This window comes from Melanerpes formicivorus, unplaced genomic scaffold, assembly GCF_026170545.1.
Source record: "Melanerpes formicivorus ecotype bairdi unplaced genomic scaffold, bMelFor1.0.p_v2 SCAF_154, whole genome shotgun sequence".
NCBI classification, from domain to species: Eukaryota; Metazoa; Chordata; class Aves; order Piciformes; family Picidae; genus Melanerpes; species Melanerpes formicivorus.
In genome coordinates, this window is record NW_027142506.1 from 4,815 (window position 1) to 15,759 (window position 10,945).

At 49.4% G+C, this 10,945-nt stretch overlaps 1 protein-coding gene across 1 annotated transcript; it reads right to left on the reverse strand.

The window, feature by feature from the left end:
- Window positions 1–1,842: 1,842 nt before the first annotated feature.
- On the reverse strand, window positions 1,843–10,465 carry LOC137456989 (uncharacterized; the record flags this gene model as incomplete). Its single annotated transcript, XM_068168688.1, has 7 exons — window positions 10,436–10,465; window positions 10,028–10,109; window positions 9,353–9,496; window positions 7,102–7,263; window positions 4,962–5,023; window positions 4,786–4,837; window positions 1,843–2,181 (listed from the first exon to the last, which is right to left on the reverse strand). Coding segments are annotated over exons 1-7 (871 nt in total), but the record flags the coding sequence as incomplete, so codon positions are not given.
- Window positions 10,466–10,945: the final 480 nt, after the last annotated feature.

Sequence of the window (10,945 nt, forward strand, 5' to 3'; positions counted from 1 at the left end):
AGGGCAGAGGATTTTCACAGAATCACAGAATGGTAGGGGCTGGGTGGCCCCTTGAGAAATCTTCCAGTCCAATCCCCCTGCCAGAGCAGGATCACCTATACCAGGTCACAGAGGATCTCATCCAGGCAGGTCTTGAATATCTCCAGAGAGGGAGACTCCACAACCCCCCAGGGCAGCCTGTTCCAGTGTTCTGTCACCCTCACAGAGAAAACATTTTTCCTCCTGTTTCCATGGAACTTCCTGTGCCTCAGCTCCCACCCATTGCCCCTTGTGCTGTCACTGAGCATCACCCAGCAGAGCCTGGCTCCAGCCTCTGGGCACTCACCTTTTATGTATTTATAAACATAATGAGGTCACCTCTCAGTCTCCTCTTCTCCAAGCTAAAGAGCCCCAGCTGCCTCAGGCTCTCCTCATAAGGAAGATGCTCCACTCCCTTCATCATTTTTGTGGCTCTGTGCTGGACTCTCTCAAACAGTTCTCTGAGGTCCTTCTTGAACTGAAGGGCCCGGAACAGGACACAATATTCCAGATGTGGCCTCACCAGGGCAGAGCAGAGAGGGGAGGAGAAACTCTCTGGAACCTACTGAGCACAGCCCTTCTAATACAGCCCAGAATGACACTGGTTTTTCTTGGCCACAAGAGCACATTGCTGGTTCATGCTCAACCTTCCATCCACTAGGACCCCCAGGCCCTTTTCCCCCTTTGCTGCTCTCCAGCAGGCCAGTCCCCAACCTGTACTGATCCATGGGGTTGCTCTTTCCCAGGTGCAAGACTCTGAACTTGCCCTTGTTGAACTTCATTACATTTCACCCTGCCCAGCTCTCCAGCCAGCCCAAGTCCTGCTGAATGGCACCACAACCCTCTGGAGTGCCACCCAGCTTGGTGTCATCAACAAACCTGCTGACAGTGCACTCGGTGCCCTCATCCAGGTTGTTGATGAATGTCTTGAACACTTTCTATTGAGAATGCACTTATCCATCTTTACCCAGCACTGGTTAGGCCACACCTTGAGTCCTGTGTCCAGTTCTGGGCCCCTCAGTTTAGGAAAGATGTTGAGTTGCTGGAAGGTGTCCAGAGAAGGGCAACAAAGCTGGGGAGGGGCCTGAAGCACAGCCCTGTGAGGAGAGGCTGAGGGAGCTGGGGTTGCTTAGCCTGGAGAAGAGGAGGCTCAGGGGAGACCTCATTGCATTCTACAGCTACCTGAAGGGAGGTTGTAGCCAGGTGGGGGTGGTCTCTTCTCCCAGGCACCAGCACCAGACCAAGAGGACAAAGTCTCAAGCTGTACCAGGGGAGGCTTAGGCTGGATGTTAGGAAGAAATTCTTCCCAGCAAGAGAGATTGGCCATTGGAATGTGCTGCCCAGGGAGGTGGTGGAGTCACCATCCCTGGAGGTGTTTAAGAAGAGACTGGATGAGGCACTTGGTGCCATGGTTTAGTTGATTAGATGCTGTTGGGTGATAGGTTGGACTTGATGATCTTGAAGGTCTTTTCCAACCTGGTCTATTCTATTCTATTCTATTCTATTCTATTCTATTCTATTCTATTCTATTCTATTCTATTCTATTCTATTCCATTCCATTCCATTCCATTCCATTCCATTCCATTCTTCTATTTCATTCCATTCCATTCCATTCCATGCCTTGCCATGCCACGCTATGCCATGCTCTGCTCTGCTCTGCTCTGCTATGCCATGCCATGCCATGCTATGTTTCAGAAGGTCTGTTCCAGGGCAGGTGCATCTTCTTTGGCCTGGGGACAGTGCATTGCATTGCTGGACTGAAGAAGTCGGCAGAGAACTCCCTCAGCCCCCTCCCCAGAGCAGAAAACAGAAGAGATTTCTTACCAATGATGTGCAGGAGGCACTCATACTTGTGTATGAGCTTTGGTGCTCCTTTCTCTGTGTGCTGCACAATGCAGGTGTACTCTCCCTCATCCACAATCCCTGCGTTCAACAACTGCAAGGTCCATCTCCCCGTGTCCATCTTGGTGCGATTGATGTATTTAGGGTGGAGGTTGTCAAGCTTTTCCTGGCCATGGTATACTTCATTCACAACTTCAGCCCCTTTCTGCCAAAAAATTCTCAAATCCTGCAGGTCAGTGTTCTGAGGGTTTGGAAAAGAGCAGGGCAGGAAGGCTGTGTGGTTGAGAAATGACTTCATGTGATGCACGTTGGCAGCAATACCTGAGACAAAGAGAGAGAAGAAATGAAGGTTTCCACCAGCCGCAAAGAATCACAGAATGTGTGGGTTGGAATGGACCTTGAAGACCATCCAGTCCCAACCCCTTGCCATGGGCAGAGACACCTTCTCATAGACAGGTTGCTCAAGACCCCATCCATCCTGGCTTTGAACACTTCCCGGCTTGGAGCCCACATAACTTCTCTGGGCAACCTGTTCCAGTGCCTCAGCACCCTCCTGGAGGAAGAATTGCCTCCTGATTTCTGATCTAAATCAAGCTGCTTCTAGTTTTAAGCCACTACCACTCATCCTATCTGCTGTATTGGAAAGCTACAGGCTGGGGTCAGAGTGGCTGAGAGCAGCCAGGCAGAGAGGGACCTGGGGGTGCTGGTTGACAGCTGGCTGAACATGAGCCTGCAGTGTGCCCAGGTGGCCAAGAAGGCCAATGGCATCCTGGCCTGCATCAGGAAGAGTGTGGCCAGCAGGAGCAGGGAAGTCATTCTGCCCCTGTACTCAGCACTGGTTAGGTCACACCTTGAGTCCTGTGTCCAGTTCTGGACCCCTCAGTTTAGGAAAGATGTTGAGATGCTGGAAGGTGTCCAGAGAAGGACAACAAAGCTGGGGAAGGATTTGGAACACAGCCCTGTGAGGAGAGGCTGAGGGAGCTGGGGTTGCTTAGCCTGGAGAAGAGGAGGCTCAGGGGAGACCTTCCTGCTGTCTCCAACTGCCTGAAGGGAGGTTGTAGCCAGGTGAGGGTTGGTCTCTTCTCCCAGGCAAGCAGCACCAGAAGAAGGGGACACAGTCTCAGGCTGTGCCAGGGGAGGTTTAGGCTGGATGTTAGGAAGAAATTCTTCCCAGAAAGAGAGATTGTCCTTTGGAATGTGCTGCCCAGGGAGGTGGTGGAGTCACCATCCCTGGAGGTGTTTAGGAAGAGCCTGGCTGAGGCACTTGGTGCCATGGTTTAGTTGATCAGATGGTGTTGGGTGATAGATTGGACTCAATGATCTCAAAGGTCTTTTCCAACCTGGTTAATTCTGCAGTGTGTATTCTGTGCAGTGATTTTTCTGTCAGAGCCTAATTCCTTCATTGCAAAGTAGAATGGAAGAGGGAACTTCCTGGAGAATGTGTTCCTAGAAGAAATTCACACTGTTCTGTGGGTAAGCAACACCTAACAACAGTAGCTATGAAAATTACAGCATTTAGACACAAACTGTTCCACTGTGTGTGACAGGAGACACAGTTCCTCAACTTGACACTTTCTATTGTGTAGGCCAGGTCATAAAACTCCTTCTTAATTTTCTTCCTGTATTTTCTTTTCCAAGGTAAAACTTCCAAACCATTCTTGCATGTTGTGTCCAGAGTGTTGTGAAGCTCTGCCACAAAGGAGGTACTGCACGATCCCTGTTGTAAACATTGAGCTCATTGTCCCAGTGAAATAACACAGCATTGCAGTGGAACAGAACAACCAAGTGCACACTGTTCTGTAATTAATCTAGGGTTTAATGACAGAGTAAATGTCAAACCTAACTGTTCTGTTGCTGCTCCAGTCACAAATGGTGCTGCCCAGGGCTCAGGCAGTATCGTGGCCAGTTCTCTTTAACGTCTTTATCAGCGAGCTGGGTGATGGGGTGGAATGTGCTCTCAGGGTGGGAGTGGTGATCTGCTGCAGGGTAGGAAGGCTCTAGACAGGGTCTTGGACAGGCTGGATCAATTGGCTGAGCCCACTTGCACAAGATTCAGCAAGGCCAAGTGCTGGGTGCTACACTAGAGTCACAACAACCCCATGAATGCTGCAGGCTTGGGGCAGAGGGGCTGGAAAGCTGCCCAGCAAAGAAAGACCTGGCTGTGACTGACAAGGAGGCATCCTGGCCTGTATCAGGAGCAGTGTGGCAAACAGAGCCAGGGCAGTGATTGTCACCCTGTCTTTTCCAATCCAAATGATTCTATGATTCTATCATCTTGCTAACAGCAATAGTCAGCAACCACCATTATGTCATGCAAAGCAACCGTGAGCTGTGTTACGCAGGGGATGATTTTTCTGCTGCCTATAGCCATTGTTACAGATGGCAATGGACTTAGGAGGAGAGTCTTGCCTTGGAATGAGCAATGCAGACCTCCTCTGTGCCAGAAAACACAAATGCCTCTGCTGTGCTCAAAAGGAGGGGCAGATTTATAGCCTCTCTCCTGGCACAAAGTTTTGACTACTCCTTCGGAGCAGTAGACTGCAAAACGATCTCCACAGCTGCCCCAAAACCCCTGCTGTTCTCTATCAAACTGTCAGCTTTCAGTTTAATCCTGCTCTGCTCTGTGGCATACAGAGGTGATATACACACATTTTAAAGACAGATTTAAACTGGAAACTTAACAGCAACATAAAATAAGCGTTCTGTGAAGAGACAAAGTTGAAGAGAGAAAGCACTTACTGTGTGTTTTAGAGAGCCCCTGCACACAGGTTGGATTTGCACTACACAGGCTGCATTGCCTTGGCTGTGCAACAGCAACAATTATTAATCACTAAGCAATTAGTTCCTCAGTGGATGAGAAAGAATCAACATCAGCAGGACACAAAGAGTCAAAGCATTTTGTGCAACTAAAAATGTGCTTTTTACCTGAGAGAAGAATCATAGCACAAGGGAAGACTGTGCAGACCTTCATGATGCTGTAAGAAGGAAGAATGAGAGAAATATGTCAGAGGTTTCAAACACTCCAGTATCTCCTCCAGTACACTCAAAGAAGTGGTGAAGCAAGGAGCTTTAGCAAGAGAGAGGTTACTGAGAAAATGAATCTCACCGTGGACTGGTGCAAGGCCTTCTGTGTGCTTCACAGCCCTTGACAAGGAGCAGCATGCTGGGGTTTAGAGAGAAGGGCACATGGTGCAAGATTACAGCAGACAGGACATGCCATGGAAGAAATACAGAGCCCCTGGGGTGCAGAGGACAAGATCAGCACCCAGAATGCCTGGTGTGGAGGAAACAGGAATGAGCAGCCTGGCAGCATGGGGAAGAAGATGAAGGAATTGAAAGTAGAGGGGGAGGAGAGAGTGACACAGAAGGAGGAGGAGGGGGAGACAGCATGATGACATCAGCTACCAGAAGCAATGAAGTGTGTGACCTTTAGTTTTGTAACAGGAATATACCTTCACAACAGTAAAAAATAACTGAGAGGCAAAAGAGGACAGGATCCATGGTCAAGAAATACTGCTATCAGTTTAGACAAAAAAGGCTGTGACCTGGTGAGGGCAACGAGGCTGGGGAGAGGCCTCGAGCACAGCCCTGTGAGGAGAGGCTGAGGGAGCTGGGGTTGCTTAGCCTGGAGAAGAGGAGGCTCAGGGGAGACCTTCTTGCTCTCTACAACTACCTGAAGGGAGGTTGTAGCCAGGAAGAGGTTGGTCTCTTGTTGGTCTCTTCTCCCAGACAACCAGCACCAGAACAAGAGGACACAGCCTGAAGCTGTGCCTTGGGAGGTTTAGGCTGGAGGTGAGGAGGAAGTCCTTCCCAGAAAGAGTTGTTGGTCTTTGGAATGTACTGCCCAGGGAGGTGGTGGAGTGCCCATCACTGGAGGTATTCAAAAAGGGATTGGATGTGGTTTAGTTAGTCCTGAGGTGTTGGGTGACAGGGTGGACTTGATGATCTCTGAGGTCTTTTCCAACCTTATTGATTCTATGATCTCAAAGGTCCAACCTCAACAGTTCTATGATTCGGTGATCCTGTAAGCAAAACACTCCCATGGCTGCTTGAGTTCACGTGCTATAAGGGTCTGAAATCCTGGTCAGCAGCCAAATGTCATTCCCATGCATCAGTGAGAATGGCACTTGCCCCTCCCTAGCCTGTAGTTATTGGCTTGCATTTCAGCAGCACTGCTGTGATGTTCCTGTGCCTGTTCCATATCTGTGGGAGAAGCCTCCGCACTAGCTCTGCCGAGGTCCTTCACTCGCTGCTATGAAACAGCTCCAAAGAATCCTTTTGCTGGAACAGATGCAAACCCACTTAAGCTCTCTGACTACATTAAAGCAGTGGGATTGCTGTCCACTGTTCTGACTGATAGTGCAGCTTCCTGATGGCTTCCCATTTTTTTGTGTTTTATTGTAGGCAAGCATTCTTGGGTCTCTGAGAGCAAGGGCCTCTTCTTCTCTTTAATACAGAATTCCCCTCAGTCTGCTGCCATGTTTTATGTGAATGTGCTCTAACCTACAGAACAACAAATGACCTTTTTCCAGACTAGATACCTCCTGCTTTTTCTTAGAGAAGGAGAGAAAGAAGCCTAAATGCCACAGAACAGGGCTGAGCCCAGAGAGTGGTGGTGAATGGTACCACAGCCAGGTGGCAGACAGGCACCAGTGGTGTGCCCCAAGGATCAGTGCTGGGCTCCAACCTCTTTAATATCTTTATTTATGATCTGGATGAGAGCATTGAGTCCATCATCAGTAAATTTGCAGATGACAGCAAGCTGGGGGCAGGAGTTGATCTGTTAGAGGGTTGGAGAGCTCTGCAGAGGGACCTTGACAGGCTGGACAGATGGGCAGAGTCCAATGGCATGAGACTGAACACATCCAAGTGCCAGGTTCTACACATTGGCCACAACAACCCCATGCAGTGCTACAGGCTGGGGTCAGAGTGGCTGAGAGCAGCCAGGCAGAGAGGGACCTGGGGGTGCTGGTTGATAGTAGGGTGAACATGAGCCAGCAGTGTGCCCAGCTGGCCAAGAAGGCCAATGGCATCCTGGCCTGTACCAGGAATAGTGTGACCAGCAGGAGCCCTGTACTCAGCACTGGTTAGGCCACACCTTGAGTCCTGTGTCCAGTTCTGGGCCCCTCACTTTAAGCCATGGTTTAGTAGTCATAATGTGTTGGGTGATAGGTTGGACTTTGAGGTCTTTTCCAACCTTATTGATTTTATCATTCTATGATAATTTCCTTTGTGATTCACCTGTTGTAGCAGTAGAGAAGGGAGAGTTTGTGTAGAATCCATTGTTGTAGACAGAGGCAGCACGTGCCCAGATGGCCAAGATGGCCACTAGCATCCTGACCTGTATCAGGAAGAGAGTGACCAGCAGGCCCTTGAGTACTTGGTTCAGTTTGGGGGCTCTCACTGCAAGCAAGACATTGAGGTACCTGAGTGGGAGCAGAGAATGGCATTGAAGTTGGTGAAGGGTCTGGAGAATAGGTCATTTGAGGAGTGGTGGAGGGAATTAGAGTTATTTAGTCTGGAGAAAAGGAGGCTACAGGAGACCATCTTCCTCTCTACAGCTCCCTGAAAAGAGGTTGGAATGAGGTGGGTACTGCTCTCTTCTCCCTAGTCACAAGTGACAGGATGGGAGGAAATAGCCTCAAGTTGCACCAGGGGAGGTTTAGCTTGGCTGTGAAAAGAAATTTCTTCACTGAAAGGGTTCTCAAAGACTGGAACAGGATCCCCAGGGAGGTGGTTGAATCCAATCCCTGGAGGTGTTTGAAAGACACAGAAATGTGATGCTGAGGAACATGGTTTAGCACCAGACTTGGTAGAGTTAGGAAATGGTTGGACTTGGTCATCTTAAAGGTCCTTTCCAGCTGACATGATTCTGACATGATGATGCAGATGTTAGTCAATTAGAGGGTAGAAAGGCTCTGCAGAGGGACCTCGACCGACTGGAAAGATGGGCAGAGTCCAATGGGATGGCTTTCAACAAGTCCAAGTGCCGAGTGCTGCACTTTGGCTATGGCAATCCCATGCAGAGCTATAGGCTGGGGTCGGAGTGGCTGGAGAGCTCCCAGACAGAGAGGGACCTGGGTGTGCTGATCGACAGCCACCTGAATATGAGCCAGCAGTGTGCTCAGGTGGCCAGGAGGGCCAATAGCATTCTGGCCTGCATTAGGAATAGTGTGGCCAGCAGGAGCAGGGAGGTCATAGTGCCCCTGTACTCTGCTCTGGTTAGGCCGCACCTTGAGTACTGTGTCCAGTTCTGGGCTCCTCAGTTTAAGAAGGACATTGAGACACTTGAGCGTGTCCAGAGAAGGGCAACAAGGCTGGTGAGAGGCCTTGAACACAAGCCCTATGAGGAGAGGCTGAGGGAGCTGGGATTGTTTAGCCTGGAGAAGAGGAGGCTCAGGGGTGACCTTATTGCCCTCTACAACTACCTGAAGGGTGGTTGTAGCCAGGAGGGAGTTGGCCTCTTCTCCCAGGCAACCAGCACCAGAACAAGGGGACACAGTCTCAAGCTGCGCCAGGGGAGGTTCAGACTCGAGGTGAGGAGGAAGTTCTTCACCGAGCGAGTCATTCGGCATTGGAATGGGTTACCCAGGGAGGTGGTTGAGTCATCGACCCTGGAGGCGTTCAAGGGGAGATTGGACGTGGCACTTGGTGCCATGGTCTAGTCATGGGGTCTGCGGTGTCAGGTTGGACTCGATGATCCTCGAGGTCCTTTCCAACCTGGGTGATACTGTGATACTGATACTGTGTGATACTGTGATACTCTGAGTCCCTCTGCTCTAGGTGCCTTACTACATTGTGAACTTTCATCAAGGCCTTTTCCTCCTTGGCTGGGCCCAAGTGTTATTACCACACAACTGGTTGTCAAGTAAAATTGAGTGTGCCAAGCCACTAAAACCCACAGAAATTCCTTCTCCACAGTTGTACTTCCCTCCTGTGGATAAGAAATTTTGCTTCCTGTCATGTTAACATGAAGGGGAAAAAACGAATAGCCCTGTTTTCTGATTCAGTGCAGGTGTTGAAGAGGATGAATCAAAGCAATTTAGCAACTGGAAACCTGAGTGGAGAGTGTGTGCTGCATGGTTAGCAATGACTGTCTCACAGCAGCAAAGACCAAAACCAGAACTCAGAATAGAATAGAATAGAATAGAATAGAATAGATCAGGTTGGAAGAGACCTTCAAGATCATCGTGTTCAACCTATCATCCAGCACCACCTAATCAACTAACCCATGGCACCAAGCACCCCATCAAGTCTCCTCCTGAACACCTCCAGTGATGGCGATTCCACCACCTCCCTGGGCAGCACATTCCAATGGGCAATCTCTCTTTCTGGGAAGAACTTCTTCCTAACATCCAGCCTAAACTTCCCCTGGTGCAGCTTGAGACTGTGTCCTCTTGTTCTGGTGCTGGCTGCCTGGGAGAAGAGACCAACCTAAAATAAGAGTGAGTGAGAGAAATAAACCCTGGCAAAACCACCAGGTAATGCTCACTGCCATTCTTCATGGGTTGGACTGGGAGCTGTGAGGCCAGAAGTCTCAAAGATCCTGCATGGTTTCCTGGCTGCTGTCTTCCAGGAGAAGGTGGTTGGGCTGCATGAAGAAGAATCCCATGAGAGCGGTGTACACCCACATTCCCTTCACAGGGAGGTCACTAAGTGTGACAAGCTGCTTGTGTTATGCAAGCTGCTGCATGGAGAGTTGCTGAATCATGGAATCATTTTGCTTGGAAAAGACCTTTAGGATTATCAAGTCCAACCATTAGCTAGTTCTACCAGCTCTGGTGCTAAAATGAACCAGGCCACTAAAACTGCAGTGCTTGCAAGCAGCTTCAATTCCACTTACTTTTTTTTTCAAGGTGACTTTAAGTAGCAAATGAAAATCTTTGGAGCCACAGCCCAAAAGCCTGAGGAGAATTACACAGTTCCTATGTTGGCTACTTGCACCATTTCTTTGCTGTATTCCACACAACTTCTGTGCTCTATTCTCATTCCTGTCTGCAGGCCATTGCAATTCTGGTTATGTCCCACAACAGTTTAGCAGCCAAAGGGCCTTGGTTAGACAGGAAAGTTAGACTTTGCTTCAGTGTATGGCCTGCTGCTGGCACATGGTGCAAAGCAAACTGCCCTCCTCAGGGCCGTGAGCAGTGCATGAGCACTGTGCTCCGACTCAGACACTTGTAGGTATGGGTGTGCAGGTTTTCTGGCTGCATGCTGGCTGCATCCAGCTTGGGAAGCGAGACATTTTCATGCTGCCAGAGATGATGCATGAGATGGGTGTGGTTTGAAGACCTAGGGCTCAAAAATTCTCCCTTATACCCAGGATTCTGTGGGGTCAGCCCACAGGGAGGTAACCGTTTTCCCCTCCTAAAAAAGGCAAGCACAGTGCAGGGTGTATTTCCTGCCTTTTGAGACCTTGCCAGCCATTTCTAGAAGTGTTCCCATGACTCACATTTATGAATACTGTGGATGTCAGAGACAAAAAATGGAGAAGTTGATTAATGGAAATTATGTCAGTAGTCCCACTCAAACCCATATCTACTATCTCTGCAGTCACTGAAAGGAGAAGAAGCCGTACGGGTACAGGCATTTCACTGGCCTTATTCATGACTGCTTTGGTTTGACTCAAACCAGTCTGAGAAAAGTCATGAGGCAGTTCCCACTTGGCTGACTGCAGGAAGATTCTTTCTCTGAAGAATTCTTAAGCCTGATGTTTATGGAAAAAAAGAGTCAGATTCACTCACTCTGCTTTCGAGAGCCATTGCCAGAAACCCTGTGCAACTTAGATTAGAATAGAATAGAATAGACCAGGTTGGAAGAGATCTTCAAGATCATCATGTCCAACCTATCATCCAACACCATCTAATCAACTGAACCATGCAACCAAGCACCCTGTCAAGTCTCCTCCTGAACACCTCCAGCGCTGGTGACTCCACCACCAATGGCAAATCTCTCTCTGTGTGTAGAACTTCCTCCTAACATCCAGCCTGAACCTCCCCTGGCACAGCTTGAGACTGTGTCCTCTTGTTCTGGTGCTGGCTGCCTGGGAGAAGAGACCAACCCTCACCTGGGTACAACCTCCCTTCAG